Raw genomic sequence first — 20,920 nt, 5'->3', positions numbered from 1 at the left:
AAAAAAAAATAATTTATAAAAGAAAATTTTTGTTATTAATTACATTAAACTATTTTAAAAATAGATTTTTCATAAAAATATGGAAAGAAGAAAAAGGAAATAAAAATAATAAAAATAAATGAGAAATTTGTAAGAAATTACGAAAAAAAAAAAAATAACGAAGTAACAAAATATAAAAACTATTTTAATTCAACAAAATTTTCATAATTATTTTCTATTTCTAACCTATTTTTAGAATATTAATAATAGAAAAATATATTAACACTATACGTAAGAATTGAATCATTTGTGTTATTATCAAACTTAATTCTTTTATATAATTAAAATAATGTACAACATCCTTGTTTTTCTGTTTTATTAGATTGTGAAGAACTAAGAGAAGGAGATGTCTTCTTAGTTTTTTCTGTAGACTTTTTATTATTAAATCCTTTTTTTAAAGATTGTTTATATTGTGGATTGTTTTCAAGATATAAATCAATAATATCGATTAATGTTTTACGACATAACTCTGGATTTGTTGTAGTAACTTCAAATATTGGAATTTCATTTTCATCAGAAAATGTTTTTATTTTTGAACGTAAATCCTCATCTTCTTCTAAATCAATTTTATTAAGAATAGCAACTTGTTGAACTTCACCAGTTGTTTTGAAAAACACTGAATTTGGTGCTCCTTCAACAAATTCATATGAGTCAATTGAATTTAATGCAATAACAAAAATTTGTATATCAGTATTTTCACTGTATGCATTAATTGTTGTTTGTTGAGAGGTAGAACAGGTTACCATCACTTCATATCCCCAGTCACTTAATAAAACAGGAACTTTTAATCCATCCACATTAACTGTTATTTTTTCAAATTCCATTTCTGTTGTTTTAATATATTCATCAGGAATATTTAATCCTCTCCAAATATTATATAAACACGTTTTCCCACTAGCTTGAAATCCAAACATATTTATTTTAATACGGTGTTCACTTTCAGTATCAGACATGTAATAAGATCTGTTAATTGAATTTTAGACTTTTTCAGGAGAAGTTCTATTTTAAGTTATTTTTATTAAATAAAATATTTTTAATATTTGCTATAAATACTTTCATTCTCTCTTTTTTTTCTTTCTTAAAAAAAAAAAGAAAAAACTTAAAAAAAATTTTTAAAATATATTTACCCTAAACATGACTGAAACAACTATTCTTGTTAGATTTAGCACTAAATTAGATGGGTTTCAAGTATCCACAACTACGTTTAATGTACCTAGTGATTCCAATAGACTTGCACTTTCGAGATTGATTAATCATTTATTACAATTACCTAAAGTCGTTCCATTTGATTTTATTGTTGGTGGGGAATTTCTGCGTACAACTCTTCAAGAACATCTTAAAGAAAAAAATATTCCTATTGAATCTACTGTAGATATAGAATATACTGTTGCTCTTCCAGCACCTCAACCAGAATGGTACAACCAACAAGAGAATTGGGTTACTTCTCTTTCATATTGTTCCTCTTTTTTATTTGCTGGCATTGCTAATCAAAGTATTTCTGCTAATAACGAATCAGGAATTGTTTGTTCTACAGATGCATTGTTATCTGATGGTACAACAAAACGACCAGTAAAAACGATTGATGCGTTTGATAATAATGGTAAAATTGAAGTTGCATGTGGTGGAAAATCAAATAACATTCATATATTTTCATTTGAAAATAATACATTCATTCATAGTTCTGTTTTAACAGGTCATAATGGATCAATTGAAAGTCTTTGTTATTCACCAAATGGTACACATCTTGTTAGTGGTGGTTGGGATAAAAAAGTAAATGTTTGGGATTTAAATTCTGGTTCAACTCTTCAAACAACAGAAAAACGTTCAAGATCAAATATTAAAACAATTTCAGAATTTACATCACTCGATGGTCATCTTCAAGCTGTTACACATTGTATTTGGCCAGTAGAAAAACAAATACTTTCATCTTCTCTTGATGGAACTATTGCTATTTGGGATATTCAAAACACTGCCCTTGCTTCTGCTTATAAAACATCAAAAGTAGCTACTGCTCTTGATTATTCTACTGTTAATTCTCTTATTGCAACAGGACATAATGATTCTATTATTCGACTTGCTGATCCTCGTGAATCTCAAATAACAATGAAATTATTAAAAAGTCATAAAAATTTAGTTACTTGTGTTGCATGGCATCCTCAAAGTGCTTATTTGTTAGCATCTGCAGGATATGATAATTCTATTAAAATTTGGGATATTAGATCTATTACACCTTTATGTACTATTCCTTTCAGTACAAAAATGACGGCTGTATGTTGGAATGAAACTGGAGATATTTTCTATTCTGCTGGGGCAAATGGTTTTATGAAAGCACATAAATTTACTCATACTAATTGATTGATTTTTTTCTTTTCTGTTAAAATAAACACAACTCAAATCACAAAAATATTCAAAAACAAAATAACTTTATGATAAAAGAAGTTCAACCAAAAACCTCAAAGACTTAAAAATATAAAACAGAAGAATGTGTGAACAATATGTCAGACATTGTATCTTACCTGAAATTGGGGAGGTTGGTCAAAAGAAATTACTTGGTAGTACTGTTGGAATATTAGGTGCTGGAGGTCTTGGAAGTCCAGTTATTCAATACCTTGCTGCTTTTGGAATTGGAAAGTTAGTTATTGTTGATAATGACATTGTTGAAGAGGTCAATTTAAATCGACAAATTATTCATAATCATCAGCGCATTGGGAAGTATAAAGCTGAGAGTGCTGCAGAGAGTGTGAAGTTGTTAAACCCTTCTATCGTTGTTGAACCACATATTATTCGTTTAGATGAACAAAATGGAGTAGAAATTTTTAAAGGATGCAATATTCTTGTTGATTGTAGTGATAATCATCAAGCTCGTTATGCCATTTCTGCTGTTGGAGTAAAACTTGGTATTCCTATTGTTACAGGGTCTGTTGTAAGATGGGAAGGGCACGTCACAGTTTTAAATTATCAAAATGGACCTTGTTATAAATGTTTATATCCAGTTATGCCATCTACAACATTAAATGCTACAGCTAAAACTGTAGGAGTTGTTGGAACAATTTGTGGGGTTATTGGTTCAATTGAAGCCATGGAAACAGTTAAAGTATTGTTAGGAAAAGGAGAGATATTATCAAATAAAATGTTAATGTTTAATGGAATGACTATGATGCATAAAGTAATAGCCGTTTGTTATACTTTTTTAATTTCTTTACTAATTGACATTAAATATTAAAAAATGAATTAGACAAAACATAAGAACATAAATTGTCCAGTTTGTGGTTCAGCTGAAAAATCAATGAATTAGATGAAATCCCAATTCTCATCATCACTATCCTCTTTCTTCTCATTAGTGATTGGTTCTTGTTGTTTCTTTGGCGTTATTGGTTTATTTTCTTCTTTTTTCTCCATAACAATTTGGTCCACTTTAACACCATCAAAGACAGGTTTTTCCTCATTTAAGTTAACTTCTTTTGCCTCAATCAAGTCTTGTTCAATACTTTTTTCTACACCAATATGAGGCCATTCTTTTAATGATGACAAATTCATTTTTATTGCACTTCCTGGAATTGGTTTTCGTTCTTTTGTTGCAAACTCTTTTAATTTCTCAGATATTTCAACTTCACCACCTATCCTTTCTGCAATTTCATCAAATCCTCTAGTTTTTGCTGCAATGTAACCCAATTTACCATTTGCAATAAAACATTCTTTCACCATAGTTTTTTGGTCATTAGAAAGAAGAGACAATATCAACTTTTGAGAATTAGAAGCCTCAAGTTTATTTAGTTTGACCATAGATTGTATATTACCACAATAAGCAGAAAGATATGATACTCTACTATAATCACCAAGTTGAACTAATGAAAATTCAGCTACTTTAAAATGTCCAGTACTAATAGCTTTTTGTGATAATTGTCTCCAATATTGTGGTAAATTTAATTGTTTTGCAGCTTCAAGTGCTGCCTTAAAATTACCACATTGTAAAGCAATAGCAAATTTAGCATGAACATCTCTTACAAATAATAATGCTAATTCAGCAAATTTATATTTCATTAAAAATGAAATAATTGAATCACCAATAAATACAGTATTTGTTAAATGTTTATGAATAGCAGCTAAATCTCCCCTTAGTACTGCTGCTTTAAAATCAACATCAGCAAGATCAACAACTTTCGTTGCAATGTCTCCATTTATATCAATTGTTAATAATCCTTTAGCACTAGCTGTTGCTGCAATAAGATATAATACTTCGTTTCCTGTTCCTTGAACAATTCCAACTTCTCCAGTTGGCAATAAATATTTGATATGTGCATTTGTAGTATATAATATTACTCCTCTAGTAGCAATAACAACAGACTTAATATGTGTTGTTTCAGTATATCTAGTTACAATTTCATACCCTTCTTTGGAATCTTTTAATAAGAGAATGGTTTGACTTCCAAATAAAACAAGCGTTTCTTTTGTTGCAACAGTTCTCTTTAGTCCATTTGCATCAACCTTAAATAAAATATTTCCTTCAACAGTTATAATTTGTGCAAAGTCATCTCCAAATAAACAAAAGGTATTTGGTCTATTAACTGCAGATATTCTTGTTCCACTTCGTTCTAATTGAATTTTACCAACAACTTGTGATTTACCAACATCTATCTTTTGAACAGTATTTGAACGTGCTTCATATGAAAGATAGAATGACCCTCCAATATAACATAAAGAAGTTCCTTGGAGATTTGATCTATGAAAAGCAGCACAAATTGCTTCATGACTTTCACCGTTGGAAGCTAAAATCATTTCTTTTGCTTGTGGAATAGCAACTATTGATTGGACATGGTTAAGTGAATACATTAATTTTATTTCATTTGTTGACATGTCAAATTTATTAATTGATGACGCTGTTTGATAATAAACTGATTTACCAGTGACAAAGTAAGCAGGACGTTCACTTTCCAACTTAAACACCTTTAGTCCAGTATCACAACCAATAGCAAAAAGGTTTTCCAATGGATGTTTTTCAATACACCAAATCCTACCATTTGTTCTAAAACTTCTAATTAGCTTTTGTGTTTTAATATCAAAAACATTTACACATTTGTCTTCACTTACAGAAATAAGATAATCTCCCATTACTGTACATGCTGTAACATTATGTGTATGACCTCTAAATACACCTTCACTCCAACAACTTGAGTCATTATATCTCCACATTTTTATTGTTTTATCATCTCCACAAGTAAAAATAAGTTGAAGGGTTGGATGAAAAATTGCATTATTAACAGCAAATTGTTCCGGTGTAATATTAAATTTAACAGAACCAGCAAGATCAACTGCACCATCTCCTCTTGGTTCATTTTCATATAAATCTTTAATATCCCAAACTCGAACTGTACTATCATATGATGATGAAATAACAAATGGTATTTCAGGTCTAGGATGGAAATGAGCTGAAAGAACATAATGGTCATGACCAGTTAATATAGCTATACATTTGAATGACAAATAGTTCCATATTCTAATAGTTCTGTCATCACTACAACTCAATATCCATGGTTTTGTTGGGTGAAAATATGTTGAGCGAATGTAATCACTATGTCCTTTGAATTCTCCAACACATGCATTATCCGAATGACTATCTCTATAATTCCACATTCTAATAACACAATCATCTCCTCCTGATACAACTAATGGTCTATTTGGATGGAAACATAATCCTCTTACAGCTCCATTGTGCGCATGAGGATATGTGTGTAGTAATATTTTTGTACGATAATCCCAAATTTGAATATCTCCATTATGTAATGAACACATTAATAAAGTTGCTGTTGGGTGGAACACAGCAGTTTTAACACGTTCACTTTGATTTTCTAAATAGTACTTGAGTTGTGTTCTCATAGATCTAATAATTTTCATCTTTTTTCTTTTTTTTTTCTTCCTTTTATTAAACTATATTTTAATTATTAATAAATTAAAAAATATTATTTTGTTATTCACTAACTCTCCGTTCAACAATAAAAACAAAAAGGAAGAATAAGAAGGTGATGAATTTAGTTATTCATTTTCTTGTGCTACTATTACACTCGTTTTCTCTATTATATCAAGTAGTCTATCAAAATTAATTGAAAGGTAATTAAACAATTTTAATAATCCAACAATAGCTTTGTTCCATTGTTCTATTTTTGTTCTATCAAAGATAAGTAAATAACTTTTATTTAATTTTGTATCAAATACGCACATTGTTGTTGGTTTAATTTCGTAATGATATTTTTCTTTTAATTTTGGCCATATATCTGAACACTTTTCATACAAGTCACTAAAATAATAAATCAAATGCTTAAATCCTTCTTTGAATGATTCATCAGCTTCTGAATAAAATGATTGATTTTGAATGAATAAATTATAAACATTTTTCTTTTGACCTATCTGTACAGATATTTGAGAATGATCATCAAATGGAATTGGAATTGTTGAATGTTTAGGAATAATTTTCTTTCCCATTAAATAAATACCTAATACTAATTTTCCCATTGCAATATTAAACTCATTAACTTTTTCAATAGAATATTTAAAAGGAATACCACATAGTGTCACTGAACCATCACTAAATGACTCAACTTCAAACAATGAACCAAAAATACTTCTCTTTTCAATTGTTTGTAATTCGTCTTTTAATAATGCTATTGTATTACTTAATTCTAATTGTTCATCTGTTGATTGTTGAAGGTCTTTCAATAATTTATTGTTGATTGTCCAGTACTGTTTTTCTATACTTTCTGTACATTTAATATCGAATTTATCAATTTCTTTAAGTAATTCGTTGAGTTGTTCAAAAGATTGTTCTTTTAATTCTCTTAACCGTTTTACTGACTCTTCATTTTCTTTTGTATTTTCATATCCTTGAAGAATTACATCAATATTATCAATATCTTCTTTTATATTTTCTATTTCTTCTGTTAGTTCATTCCATTTTGTTGTATGGTATCGTTCAAAGTCTTCATAATCTTCCATTTTATGTAACACAATTTGTAAACACTCATCACATACAAATGCCTTTGACTTAAATCCTGCTTCTGCAATTAATGAACAATTTTCATCTCTTTGTCCACTTTGTATAACATCATTCATTGTTTTAGATAAATCAATATGAGAATAAAGCATTTGTTTACACCGTTGACATATAAGTAATGAATTATGTTGCATTTATTTCTAATAACAAGAGTATAACTTATAAGTTCCTTTTTCTTCCAATAAAAACTTTTTTATAACAGACAAATAATATTTTCCTAAAAGAGATAACCATAAAGAATTTACTTGATTTTTTTTAAATTAAATGCAATAAATAAAGAAAACTACTTCTTATTATTTAACTGAATCTGTTATTAGTTTTGTTTAGGTTATTAATAATCATCCTTCATAGATTTCTTTATTCAATTTAATGATTATTAACTAGCTTTATACCTTTTTTTTCTTGGACGTTCATTGTACTTCTTATTCAAATTATTACCTTGTTCATACAATTAACTGATCATTATTCTTATCTTTATTTCAATATCTTAAACTATGTTAATTACGAAAACTTCTTTGATTGCTTCTTTCTTGTCCTTTTTCTATCACTAATTTTCTGCTTCTAACTACTTCATCCATCCTATCAAATATCCCCTCTCAACTTTTAATAGCTTCTGAGTATGTTTCATGATCTTTTATTTCAAAGAGTTCATTTCTTTAATACTTCCTAAATAATATTAATAATTCTTATTAACATCATTAATTGGATTGTTCTTGTTTATTAGCACCTCAATTTTATTTTAATTTTTTAACTAAAATAAGATATAAGTAATGTGATTAACTACACCCACACAATAAAGCAACTCTATCAAAAATATCAATAATCAAGAAAATCAAATAAACATAAATATATTTTTGAAAACATAAAAAGTAAATTAAATGTTAAACTCAATTCAATGGTACTTCTGGTACTTTAGAATAGTTATAAGAATTTGAAGAGAAAAACTTACGTCTTATTATTATCACAACAATTACTATAACCATTACTAATCCAGCACAAATAATACATCCAACAACTACCCAAAGGAGAATAGTCCATGAACTATTTTGTGATGGTTCATTGGCTGAACTTTCACTATCATGGCTTTTAGAAGAAGAAGAACTACTTTCACTATCATGACTCATAGAAGAAGAAGAACTACTTTCACTATCCTGATTCATAGAAGAAGAACTACTTTCACTTGTTGATCCACAAACATCAATAACACATTTCTTATTGTAAAAGTCAAAGAAATACCCATTGTCACAATAAGTGGCAACACATTCATCACTCCATTTTCCATCAACTCCACATTTATAACCACCATGAGCATGTTCAATTGTAATTTTTGAATCACAATCTTGACTTCTTTTAACTAATCTATCATTAGATGGATTACAATCAGTTTGGTATTTATTATAAAGAGATAAAGCTGCGCTGGCAAAAAGTTCTATTCTATTATTATAACTATCCAAGAATTGTAATTCATCAACTGGTTCAATAATAAACTCTCTTGGAATGGTTTGATTGTAACTATAATCATGAAGGTAAGTCTCAGCAAAACTAATTTGCATTGTAAGTGAAACACTATCCATATCACTGAGTTGTTGTTCTGTGAATATAGTTTCTGGTGAAACCACAACACTTGGTGATTGACCTACATCGTATAACTCTTTTTCTCCTTCTGGATCTCCTAAATATCCAACAAGAATTGCATTACCTCTTTCTTTCATTCCTTTAGCTAATAATGAACATGCCGAATAACAAAATGCATCAGTCATGACTATTATATCTGTTGGATTTCTAGGATTCTTCTTAAAATATAGATCAGTTACAGCTGATTGGATAATACCAGTTTGTGTTTTAACATGCTCAACATTTCCATATTTAACAGTTATTGATGATGCATAAAACTCTTCTCGAGTGGTTAAGTTAGAGTATATTAATTGACATGAGTTAACATCATTAAGTAGTTCATCATATCCAAGTGACAAACTACGTAAAGAAGGGTCACTAATTCGGATGTCTCCAATTTGATTGACATCAATAGAAGGTGCCAATGTTTTTTCAATGAAAGCCTCAAGATCAACATATCCACCACCATTCATAGGAAGAATTACACTAATTGGACCATTATTTTCATCAAAAGATTCAATACAATTCTTATAAACATCTACATATGATTGTAACTGATATTCTTGTGGAGCGAATGACTGAATAACAAGAACATTAACAGTAGTACTATTAATAGTAATAACTTTACAAGCAATATTGTCTTTAAGTTCATAATCATATAAAACATCTTTTTTTGAGTGTGTTAAACCTAAATCACTTGGTAAAATTGGTTGAACATTAAAAGCTCTATTTCTTCTTTTTTTATCAATTCTTTCTTTTACTTGACGTACTTTTAGAGCCTTATTAGTATCTTCTTGATTTTCTGGGCCAAAATTAATTATTTGATAAGAACAATTGACCTTAACTCCATTAGTATATTCAATTTCAAAAACATGATCTATTTCCTCTTTTGTTAATGGGTTATCACCTATCAGAAATAGCCCAATGGTTTGCCTTGTGTAAGTAAATCTAGCATGTGGACTTTTTAAACCAGAAAAAGTATTACTATAATTTCTAATCCAATCTAATACTGGAACACCATCAACAGAAGAAACTGGTACTTCTCTATTTTTTATAATTTCTGAAGGTAATTTTAAGTCGTACATTAAGATTTCAGTTAATGGAGAAAAGAGAACTTCATGAGTTTGTTTAATTGAAACAGTAAATGGCAAAACAATACCAATAAGATCAATCCAATAACAATAATCTTTAGATGATTCAAGTCCAAAATACATATGTAAATCATGTAAATCAAATAATAATTTATTAAGCTTTCTATAAAAAGGATAAAATGGTTGATCTACTTCTTCAATTTCTGACATTCTTTGATCAATATCAACAGTATAATGATAGGTTTCATATCCTTTTGGTTGAGGTGGATTTTTGAGAATATCATGATACACATATGCTTCAAATGCAATTTTTAATGATGTTTTTATTTTATGTGCACGATCTGCAGTAATATTGAGTGAATTTAAACAATCAAATAGTTCAGTTGAACTAGGTGTTAAACCAAATTTACAGGGAGTGGCAAAGCATGAAAGAATAAAGAGTAAAACAAGCCACTTCATTATTAATTAATATTTTTAGTTCAAACAATTTAGTTTTGGTGACCGAATAAAAGATAAGACTTTTTTCTATTGATATGGAATATTCTGAAAGTGAAGAGTATTGTTATTAAAATGATGCTATTCTTTTTTTATTATTTTAAGAAGAATAAAACCAAATTAAATATTAAAATCTCTTTTACAGATCATCGAATATGAACACAGGGGCATACTCTGTTGTGCCAGGTTCTTGCTCTGGTTCATTTCTTCTTATAGGAACAGGTATTATTGGAATATTTGCTTCTGGTGGTACTCCTTTAACAACTTCTTTTTCTTGACCATGACCAGTAGAAGGTAAAAATCCCATATTAACAGACATTCCTCCATAATCCATTTTTGTTTTCTGTTTCATTGGAACAGCTGATGCAAATTTGCTTCTACAGAAGCTCATTGCAGAAACATCATCATCATAGTCTCCTCTTGAATTAATTCTTAAAGAAGGAGACATATACATACCTCTTGGTGAATTAATAAATGAAGTAAATGGAGAATTGGTCATATTAGGTGTCTTTGGACCTGGTGTTTTAACCAAACAAGACCTTCTTGAAAAGCTTCCAGAATTAATAGGAGATGGACTTGTTTTTGATTTAATTGCATAAACTTCTCTAAACGAAGAAGGAGTCATTGGACCTAATTGGAATGGATTAGAAGATGAGATATTGACAACTTCACCTTTTTGTAATGAAGCTGTGAAGATGTCATAATATTCTTGTGTATTTAAACGATGACTTAATTTTAGTCCAGGGAAACACCTTTTTTGGAATTCAATTCCAGATATTAGTGATGGTTTAACTGGCTTAACTTTACGTGGTTTTGGTTGCCAATTTTTTGTGAATGGCGCTTGAGTTATAAAAGGATGATCTAGTGCTTGTTTAGCTGTCCATCTAGATTCTGGGTCATATTGTAACAATCCATGAATAAAATGAAGCATAGACTGACGAGTTTCAGAAACAGAACCTTTGTCTTCCAAAGGATTGTCTGACAATTTCATAGGAATTCTCATAATAAGTTCATCTAGAGTACGATATCTAAAATATCTTTTATCAGGTTCAAGTTCAACCGCATTTTCCATTTCATATTCAAATGGTTGTTTAAAAATATATTTAATTCGACCACCAACTGTTGGCATTTTATTATAAAAATTTTGTGTTGTAGTGCCTTGTTCTAATATATAGTCTGGAGGTTGTCCTAACATATCAGTAATTTTATATAATTCATTATATTCAGAACTGCCTGGGAATAATGGAATTCCTAGGATTAATTCAGCACAGATACATCCAGCACTCCAAACATCAATACCACATGAATATGGTAATCCTAAAATAACTTCTGGTGCTCTATAATGTCTCGACTGAATATAAGTATAGAGTGTATATGTAGAAAAACATGCTGAACCAAAATCTATCACTCTGACTTTCTTTGATGCTGGATCAATTAACATGTTTTCTGGTTTAACATCACAATGAACAATACTAGCATCTTCTAATACTGATAGACATTGAAGTAATGATTTCATATAATTTCTAATAATGTTAACAGGAAATCCTTTATAATTTCTTGCTTGAATTGCTTGATACAAATTTTTTCCTAATAACTCAGTGACAATACAAAGATGAGAATGATATAAAAAGTGATCAACCAATCTCACTGTATTTGATGAACCATCTTTATCATATGCATCATTTAACAATGACAACATAGCTACTTCTAACATTCCTTGTCTAAAATATGAAAATTTTGAACGTAAGACTTTAATAGCAACGTCTTTATTTTTCATAAGGTCTCGAGCTTTAAATACTTGTCCAAACATTCCTTGTCCAAGACGGTCAGTAATTTTATATCTTGAAACGGTGTCAGGATTAGCAGAATAATATGGTCCTTCAAAAGATGTAGCACTTCCAAGGATATCATTAAGTTTAACTATTAAATCATAATTCTCATTATCATAATTACTGTTATGACGAGGAATAGATGGAGCAGTTAAGTATAGTGGGGACATCCCTGTTGTAGGATCAGTAAGTCGAGGAGAACAATGATAAAAGACATCAAAAATTTTTGAAGTCAAATATTTTGTGATATATTTCTTATTTGGAGAATGTAGACCTTCTTCTTCGTTCGAGAAATATGGCGTGAAGGCACTACTTGATTTCTTAGAGAAAAAATTCATTTGAATTAAACAGTGAAAGGGTTTCTATTTTCCTAGTTTTTAAAAAGAAACTCTTTCTGGCATAAATCATATCTTCAACAGCAAGTTACGTCTTTTTGGATCCACATCACCGAAAATTTTTTCATATTTCGTTTATCAAAGAAAAAAAGATTATTCTGTCCTTTTTTGGAATCAAAAACAAAAGATAATTTCATTGTTCTCTTTACAATAAGTTTTTTCTTCTTTTACATAACGAAGTTGTTCACTTCCATTGAGTTGACATTTAAAAACCCCCTTGTTTTCTTTTTGATTATTACATTCTCCCTTAAAATAACAAACTGCTAGGGTTTGAGAACTTTAAAAGACATTAACACTAACATGGAAAAAATTAATCGGTCAGATGTTACTGATGGATTAAGAAGACAACTAAAAAATAGTGTTGGCAAGAAGAAACAGCAATTTATTTTACAACAAGAAGAAAAAGAAAATGAAAGTGATGACAATGAAGAAACAAAATCTCAACTCTTAATGAAAAAAAAGAAATATGTCAGTCCAATTGAGAAGTTTAGACCAAAAACGAAACAAGACAAACAAGAAAAGATAAATAAACACAAAGAAGCTAAAGTTGAAATAAAAGAAGATCCATCGAAAAAGAATCGATTTGATGATCAAGTAGATCCCTTAACAGATATTATAAATGAAAATATTACTCAACCAACTAACAATACAATACAAGAAAAAGATATAAATGAAAATAATGATTTAAAAGAAGAAGAAGTTATGAAAGAAAGTGATAATTCAGAAGAAGAATTAATTAAAGGAAAAAAAGAAATTGATAACTCCGAAAAAAAATATTCAAAGAAAACATCACTTCATTCAATAAATGATGAAATTACTTTATTTGAAGATGTTGAAGGAAATAAAAAGGAAACTAATACAAGAGATATTGGTGAAACATTTTCTCATACATCACAACAATCAAATAATCACTCAGAAAAACATAAAAATGAAAAAAAACCACGAAAAGATGGAGAAGAAAAGAAAAGAAAGAAAACAAAAACAAGAAGTCGAATGAAGAATGTAAAAAAAGATAAACGACCTGATCATTTGAAACCATCATATCTTCAAAATACTAATAATAAATGATTGATATTTTTTATTTTAGAATTAAAAGTATTTTTTTTTTATATTATATCGATTTGTTATTTATTAATATTTCATTAATAAAATAATTAATATTCAATTTTTTTTAAAAAATATGTAAGTGATAAAATATAATTAAGTATAAAGTATAAAATAATTTGTAAATAAAAAAAGAAATTAACAGCAATTTTAACAACGATATACTTCAATAAATTTTCAAAAAAAAAATAGAAATGAAGATTAATACATAAAATATACAATAATATTAATACATAATTAGAATCAATGGTGAGTCAATGGTTTAAGAATAGTTGTAATGAAGGATAATTTGGTATTACATTTTATAAATTTATTTATTAGAAACAGGGTATTTTATATTATTTTGATTTAATTTTAAATGTTCGAAGAGTAAATATCTATGGAAACAGAAAAAAAGAGAACTTAAAAACAAATTCTTCTTAAGGAATGTCTAAAATGGTTCATTCATTTCATATAGTTAATAAAATCCTTCGAGGTAGATGTTCAACACAAAATGGAATTAAAGAAATGGGTAATGAATTAGATGAAGAAGTTATTTATTTAGTAAAAGAATTAAATAATAATACAATAACAGAAGAATGGCAATTAATAGAAAATGAATTAGAAAATCCAACTGTATTAATTAAGACATATTTATTATCAAAAAAAAAAGAAATTATTTTACGGTCATATGCTATGATTCCTAAATATTATTTATTAATTAAAAATATATTAGAAAGAATTGAAAGAATTACTGAATTACTTCCAAGTGTTTTAGAAACAGAAGATTTTGATGAATTTTTTATTAATAATGTTATTATAATGGATCCAACAAAATTTTATGGTAGAATTACACACTCTTATAGATACAAAGAAATTTCATCACAGGAATGTGCTCATGTTTTTTCACATTTTCAACAACCACTTTGGAACCATCATTTATTTTATGCAAAAGACCAAAATAAAATGACTTCATTTATTATGCAATCAAAATTTCTAATTCAAGAAAATTCTAAAGGTTCTTTATTTCATTTAGTCAATTTACAAAGAAAATTCATCAATAATATCTTTGACCATATCAGTGGAGATCAAGAAGTTAAAGATATGATGTTTTTAGAAAGAAGGTTTAATAAAATGGTTTATAACCAAGATGTTTTTCCAGTAATTATTCATAGAAATGCTGTATTTAATGTTTTTGCAAATTATGATTTTACTGAAATTGTTATAAAAGGATCAAGTGAATATCATCAAAAATTTAGTGTTCTTTTAGAAGATTTAGAACACAAAGTTTATAGTAATATTATTTATCCTAATAGCATTTTATTAAAGAAAGGAAATTGTCAAAATTGTTTTCATAAAGAATCACCTTTTTTTAGTAAAGAATTAGTTTCAACTGATTTAATTATTGGTAAAACTATTTCTGAAGGTAATATTTTTTTTGGATGTCAAAGTGTTGGACAAGGAATTAGTTTATGTCAATATCATCATGTAAATCCTGTAAAATTTGCTGTTGTTCTTTCAGCAGAAAGAACAGAAATATTTAATGGAAAAGCAAAATCTATATTTTATTATCATTATTTTGTTCCTGAATTAAATCTTAATGATGTTAAAAGATTTAGTGGATGTATTCGTAATATTATTATTGCTAAACTCATTATGAGAATTGGTTTTGAACAAAATGTTAGTCTTAAAATTGATAGAACAAATTCAGGAGATTTTAACTTATCAAAAAATATGTTATTTTGTGCATTACAAATAAAAAGAACTATTGAAGATAGAAAACGCTTACAACAATTAGAAAGAAAAAAGAATATTACTAAAATTAATCATTGTTTCATTTGTCGTCTTGACAATCATAGTCTTCATTATTTAATTAAAATGGTATGTCTTGAAGATCTTATGAGTTTAAGATGTACATGTACTCGGTTTAAAAAGTTAATAGATGAAAGTACAGATATTTGGAAAAACTTTTATGATTTATACTATAATCCTCAAACTCAACCTAAAACATTTTTTACTTCAGAACATAATGACATTAAAAATTATTCATTACTTGTAAGAAAATGTTATAAAGTACGTCAAAATTGGAAAAATAAAAAATGGTCTAAAAGAAGTATACTCACTCCATTCTATGCTCCAATTAATTATATTAGAGTAAAAAATGATGATTGTATTGTTGTAGGAAGTGAAAATGGATATTTTTCTAGAATTGAAACAAAAAATAATGAATTTATTAAAGTTCGTGAAGGATTACCTATGAGCCTTCTTGCAGGGATGAGATGTAGTTTTGATTATTCAAATGATCTTTATGTTTATTTTAGATCAGGGGAGATAAGAAAATATACAAATAGTACTCTTAAGTTTACTAAATATGAATGTAATCCATATGAAAAAGTTAGTTTTGTAAATAATTCCATAGTTGTAGGATTAAATGATACAACATTATCTGTTGTTGATTTTATTTCACAAAAGACTCTTAATAAATTTGTTCCTCATTCTGTTGAAATAACACATTTTTGTTGTATTAATCCAAATATTGTTGTATCATCTTCTATTGATGGAACTATAGCTGGATTTGATTTACGTTCAAATAAATTTGCTTTTAGAACATTAAGTTATAGAGAAGAATTAACTTCTTTTGATTGGATTGATGATTTTATTATCAGTGGATCTTGTAAAGGAAGAATGAAAATGTGGGATTTGAGAACTAACATGTGTTGTTGTGAAAGAACTATACATTTTAATGCAATTAATTCAATGTTTTGTTTTAATAGGAAAGTAGTAAGTGGAGGAACAGATAAAGCAGTATATTGTTGTGATTTATCACGTGGATGGTTTGAAAATGTATTAATGATGTACATGCATCCAAGTACTGTAACATGTGTTTCATTAAATGATTGTACATTATCTACTGGTTCAGAAGATGGAGTATTGATATGTTCTCAATTTTGTTAATATAATTGATTTTTATTTAATAAAAAAAACACAAAACAAAGTAATTTTAATTAGTAATAAAGATAAATTATATTACTCTGACTCTTATTTTTGATTGATACAAGTTATAAATTCACTCTCTTTCATACAATGAATTGAACATAATAAATCCTTTCTACAATTACCTTCGCATTTTCTATTAATGGTAGAATAATGAGAATCAAATTTAATCCATAATTCATCATCTACTGCTAATTGTTCAATAAATTCTTTTAAATTTTTTGTTGTATATTCTTCAATACCAAATAATTCTTTAGCATTATATTCTATTTCCCATTCAAATTTATTATTTTTATTACATTTATTAATGTCAAGCATATAATTTGTATAATCTTTAATATTCTTTCTATCATATTCATATAATCTAAATCTTGGATTTAAATTCTTAAATGAAGTCATAGCTGGATTCATTATTATATGAAATGTTGGTTTTGTAATATTTGGTAATACTCTAAATGAATTAAAATGTGAATGACCTGAAAGATGACTAATAATAATATCAGAATATTCATTCATTGCATAACTAAAGTCTTCATTAAACTTTGGAACAACATCAATAGTTCCACTTTCTTTTAATCCAACTCCTTCATGACTTAATAAAATAACTCTTTCTCCATTCTTTCTAGCTAATTCTAGTGTCTTATTAAACCATTTCATCATTCCAGCTGGATCATTTTCAACATATTCATTACAATGACTACTATAAACATCAACATAAGCAAGATGAAGTACAATAATTCTTACTCCAGAATCAATTAATTCAGTATAAAACCCTCCTTTTTTAAATTGTTCTAGTGCATTTGGAGAAAGCCAATCTTTGAAAAGATCTCCCATAAAATCTAACATCCATTGATTTTGAGGAGGGTATTGCCAATTACTTGACAACCAATAATCATGATTTCCAGGTACTGGATATATTCTAAAACCTGGTAATCTTTTCTTTAACGCTTCAACTTGAAGTTGAATTCTTTTTTTATTTGTTTCTTTACTCTGAGTTATTACATCACCAGGAACAACGTCCATTAACCAAAATATTAATTTACTTTCTGATTGGTGTTTAGCAATGTAATCAAAAGCAGATTCTGAAACATTGAGAGGAGAATAGCAATTATAATCTCCACAAGGACCACTGATAAAATTTTCTTGTCCTTTTCTAGGAATAGAATTAGAATGACAACAATCAATAGCCAAACACTTTGAAGAACTACCAACAGTAAATTCATCATCAAAATGTGTATCAGTAATTAACCAGAATTTCTTATTTGCTAAAGTTAAAGTTATAAAAAGAAGAAGGAATAACATGATAACCATTAAGATAATAGTTCTATTTTTCTTGATAGAATCAAAATTAAAGTACTTTTCATTTCTTCAACTTTTCATTTTGAAAATTCTGAAAAAAAAATCGAAAACAAAAAAAGAACTTTGAATTTCAATATTTTTTTTGTATCAATGTTTTTGTTGTTCATTTCTTTTGTTTTTATTTGTTTTGGTCAAACTACATGCAACAATGCTATTGATATTAATTTCTCTCATTCTGAAATATTTCAACACACTGCTGATACTTCAAGAATACCTGATAGTTATTATATTTTAAAACAACATCTTTATTCACAAAAAGGAATTTGGTATAGGGTTTCATTATCAACTCCACAAACACTTATTATTGATACTTGTTTTACAGGACATACAGTTTTTGATACTAAAATTATGGTTTTTAGTCAATGTGAAAATAATTCAGGTTCAAAATTACTTGCAATAAATGATGATGGAATAAATGGATGTGGAAAAGCTTCAAGACTGATTTATTATTTTACAAAACCTTCTTATATTTTTATTACTGGAGCTACTCAATTAGATACTGGAATATTTGGATTGAGAATATCTCCACTTCCTAAACAAGAAAATACTAACCCTTTAATACCAGAAAAATTATCAATTCCAACGTCTATTGAAGGAATTACTTCAGGAATAAATTCTTCAGTTTTGTATTATACATTTGAAGGATTAGACTCTACTTCAATTAAAGTTTCAACTTGTCATCCTCTCACAAATACTCAAATAACGTTAATTCTTGATAAAAATACACCAAACCAACAACAAGTGGTTGATAATTGCCCTTCTCATTATTTTGGTGCTGAACTAACAGTTCCTATTGGAAAAACAGTTCATTCACTTCAAGTAAAAACAAATAATCCAGGTCATTTTATTCTTTCACTTAAACTACCATCAACTCAACAAACACCAATTGCAATAAGAGAACTACCTTTTTTACATTCAAGTAAACCATCAGGTGATATTTCTAAATCATGTGAAGGATATCCAGAACAGAGTGGAACATGGTATGCGATTATTGGAACAGGTGAAGATTATTTGATATCAACATGTGAGTCATCATTATTAAGAGAAGGAGTTGGTACAACAGTAGAAATATTTGATTCAAATGGGGAATGTAAACGTGATAGTTTTGGTTGTGGGATTCATGGTCGAATTATCAAAAAATTAGAATATAAGAAAGAGTATTTTATTAAAGTATCTTGTCAAGAAAATAACAAATGTAAGGCAACATTACTTGTTCAAAAAATACTTCAAAGTTCAGAAGAATGTAAACGTCCTGTTATACTTGAAATTGGAGAAGAGGGAATTGTTTCACATAGTAAAATTGGACATCTTTCACATCCATGTGAACCAATAAGTATTCATGGTAGTTGGTATTTATTAAACTCAAGAATTAATAAAGAATTTATGATCTTTGGAGGAGTTATTGATGGATTTAATGCTAGTGGTAATGTTATTTATACAAAGACATGTAGAGGACCATGTAAAGAAGAAAGTCGAGTATTGACAACAACATTTAAAAAAAATGGAGAATATCTTTTTGTTGTTAGTGCTTCATCAATTCTTGTTTCTGGAGTTTCATTATTTGTTGTTCCAATCAAACAAACTGATTGTTCTGATACTATTCAAATAACACCATTCTCAACTTTAGGAATTCTTCAAGATAAAAAACATTATTATTCATTTGAAGGAGATGGATCAATGTTTATTATTGAAACATGTGGTCCAGACACTCAAATAGATACAATTATTACTGTATATTCAAGTTGTAATTCATATAGACCATTAATAATGAATGATGACTCTGAAATATGTGGAAATACTGCTTCATTTATTCGAGAAAAGTTTATTGGTAAATTTATTGTTGTTGTTGATGTGTCACATAAGTCTGAACGAAGTATTGGACCATATCGATTAAATGTATATAAAGACATTGAATATCCAAATGATAATTGTTTAAGTCCAACAGAAATTACAGAAGGGACTCATTTTATTTATACCTATAATAACAGATATGTTTTAATACCTAATCGACCTGATATTCAATCAAAAGGAGCATTTCTTCTTTATAAAGGTAGAGATGCAGTTGTAACAACATGTAATTCTATGGTAACATCACGGATTGAAGTATTATCTGATTGTTCTACTGTTCTAAATAATAGGCATTTAAAAGGATATTGTAGAAATGGAGAAAAAGTAATTGTTCACACAAATGAAATTTTATTTATTGGAGGTAAAAATTCAATGGATATGGGATTAATTCAAATTGAAGTATTCGCATCAAGTAGGATTTCAATATATATTTTATTTGGAATAATATTGATTGTATCATTATTCTCTATATTTTATTATTTCTACACATTACTTAAAAATAAATTATTAATTCTCTTTGGAAATACAATGGAAAATAAAGGATATTATGAATTATAATTTTATTTACTTTATTTACTTAATACTTCTTTCTATTAACTGATTAACTTTTTTATTCTTTTTTCAAAGAACTTCTTTTTGAACGTCTGTTCTAATCTCATTAATATTTTTACTTTTTTTTATTTTACTTTAATTAAATGGAAATTATCAGGATATTTCAATAATTATTTATTTTTATTTTTTAGTTTTAAGGTTTCTTTTTTTCAAAGAATGGAGAAAGAGGAATAAGTAATACTAAAAAGATTAAATGGAATGTTCTTCTCATGATAAAAACAATCAAATGAGACTAATAATCTCTGTTCATAAAATTTTATTATGTCCGTAGGATATAGTTCACCTTTTGCTCAAAATGCACAAACAAATGTTAAGCCATCAACTGGTGGACCAGAAACAATGGCTATTAGATTAACCGTTGTTAGTGGTAAACAATTGAAGGCTATGGACATTCGTTCTTCTGATCCTTATGTCATTGTTTCAGTCGGTATTGAACAAAGAAAAACAAAGACTGTTATGAAAAACTTAAATCCAACTTGGGGAGACTCTTTTGAATTCTATAATGTTACACCTGGA

The 20,920-nt window shown here is 27.7% G+C and overlaps 12 protein-coding genes across 12 annotated transcripts; 6 read left to right on the top strand and 6 right to left on the bottom strand.

Moving 5' to 3' along the window:
• Positions 1–320: 320 nt before the first annotated feature.
• On the bottom strand, positions 321–992 carry ENU1_078320 (small GTP-binding protein domain containing protein; the record flags this gene model as incomplete). The annotated part of the gene is made up of 1 exon (XM_008858621.1): positions 321–992. One exon carries the CDS (start codon positions 990–992, stop codon positions 321–323), a length of 672 nt encoding a protein of 223 aa, XP_008856843.1.
• Positions 993–1,173: 181 nt separating this feature from the next.
• On the top strand, positions 1,174–2,394 carry ENU1_078310 (NLE (NUC135) domain containing protein; the record flags this gene model as incomplete). Its single annotated transcript, XM_008858620.1, has 1 exon — positions 1,174–2,394. One exon carries the CDS (start codon positions 1,174–1,176, stop codon positions 2,392–2,394), a length of 1,221 nt encoding a protein of 406 aa, XP_008856842.1.
• A 127-nt stretch (positions 2,395–2,521) lies between these two features.
• ENU1_078300 (molybdenum cofactor synthesis protein3, putative) lies at positions 2,522–3,334 on the top strand (the record flags this gene model as incomplete). The annotated part of the gene is made up of 2 exons (XM_008858619.1): positions 2,522–3,214; positions 3,275–3,334. The coding sequence occupies 2 exons, from the start codon at positions 2,522–2,524 to the stop codon at positions 3,332–3,334; spliced, it is 753 nt and encodes a 250-aa protein (XP_008856841.1).
• On the bottom strand, positions 3,331–5,931 carry ENU1_078290 (coatomer alpha subunit, putative; the record flags this gene model as incomplete). The annotated part of the gene is made up of 1 exon (XM_008858618.1): positions 3,331–5,931. The coding sequence occupies one exon, from the start codon at positions 5,929–5,931 to the stop codon at positions 3,331–3,333; it is 2,601 nt and encodes an 866-aa protein (XP_008856840.1).
• Positions 5,932–6,069: 138 nt separating this feature from the next.
• Positions 6,070–7,218, bottom strand: ENU1_078280 (hypothetical protein; the record flags this gene model as incomplete). Its single annotated transcript, XM_008858617.1, has 1 exon — positions 6,070–7,218. One exon carries the CDS (start codon positions 7,216–7,218, stop codon positions 6,070–6,072), a length of 1,149 nt encoding a protein of 382 aa, XP_008856839.1.
• Positions 7,219–7,971: 753 nt separating this feature from the next.
• Positions 7,972–10,248, bottom strand: ENU1_078270 (hypothetical protein; the record flags this gene model as incomplete). The annotated part of the gene is made up of 1 exon (XM_008858616.1): positions 7,972–10,248. The coding sequence occupies one exon, from the start codon at positions 10,246–10,248 to the stop codon at positions 7,972–7,974; it is 2,277 nt and encodes a 758-aa protein (XP_008856838.1).
• Positions 10,249–10,423: 175 nt separating this feature from the next.
• On the bottom strand, positions 10,424–12,451 carry ENU1_078260 (protein kinase, putative; the record flags this gene model as incomplete). The annotated part of the gene is made up of 1 exon (XM_008858615.1): positions 10,424–12,451. One exon carries the CDS (start codon positions 12,449–12,451, stop codon positions 10,424–10,426), a length of 2,028 nt encoding a protein of 675 aa, XP_008856837.1.
• A 357-nt stretch (positions 12,452–12,808) lies between these two features.
• Positions 12,809–13,576, top strand: ENU1_078250 (hypothetical protein; the record flags this gene model as incomplete). Its single annotated transcript, XM_008858614.1, has 1 exon — positions 12,809–13,576. The coding sequence occupies one exon, from the start codon at positions 12,809–12,811 to the stop codon at positions 13,574–13,576; it is 768 nt and encodes a 255-aa protein (XP_008856836.1).
• Positions 13,577–14,038: 462 nt separating this feature from the next.
• ENU1_078240 (F-box/WD domain containing protein) lies at positions 14,039–16,546 on the top strand (the record flags this gene model as incomplete). The annotated part of the gene is made up of 1 exon (XM_008858613.1): positions 14,039–16,546. The coding sequence occupies one exon, from the start codon at positions 14,039–14,041 to the stop codon at positions 16,544–16,546; it is 2,508 nt and encodes an 835-aa protein (XP_008856835.1).
• An 84-nt stretch (positions 16,547–16,630) lies between these two features.
• On the bottom strand, positions 16,631–17,896 carry ENU1_078230 (acid sphingomyelinase family phosphodiesterase, putative; the record flags this gene model as incomplete). The annotated part of the gene is made up of 1 exon (XM_008858612.1): positions 16,631–17,896. One exon carries the CDS (start codon positions 17,894–17,896, stop codon positions 16,631–16,633), a length of 1,266 nt encoding a protein of 421 aa, XP_008856834.1.
• A 138-nt stretch (positions 17,897–18,034) lies between these two features.
• Positions 18,035–20,350, top strand: ENU1_078220 (hypothetical protein; the record flags this gene model as incomplete). Its single annotated transcript, XM_008858611.1, has 1 exon — positions 18,035–20,350. One exon carries the CDS (start codon positions 18,035–18,037, stop codon positions 20,348–20,350), a length of 2,316 nt encoding a protein of 771 aa, XP_008856833.1.
• Positions 20,351–20,665: 315 nt separating this feature from the next.
• ENU1_078210 (hypothetical protein) lies at positions 20,666–20,920 on the top strand (the record flags this gene model as incomplete). The annotated part of the gene is made up of 1 exon (XM_008858610.1): positions 20,666–20,920. A coding segment is annotated over one exon (243 nt), but the record flags the coding sequence as incomplete, so codon positions are not given.

The sequence above is a fragment of the Entamoeba nuttalli genome (assembly GCF_000257125.1).
Source record: "Entamoeba nuttalli P19 unplaced genomic scaffold asmbl_3702, whole genome shotgun sequence".
NCBI lineage: Eukaryota > Evosea > Mastigamoebida > Endamoebidae > Entamoeba > Entamoeba nuttalli.
The sequence above is the reverse complement of the archived record's forward strand: the minus strand, read 5'-3'. Positions and strand labels throughout refer to the sequence as shown.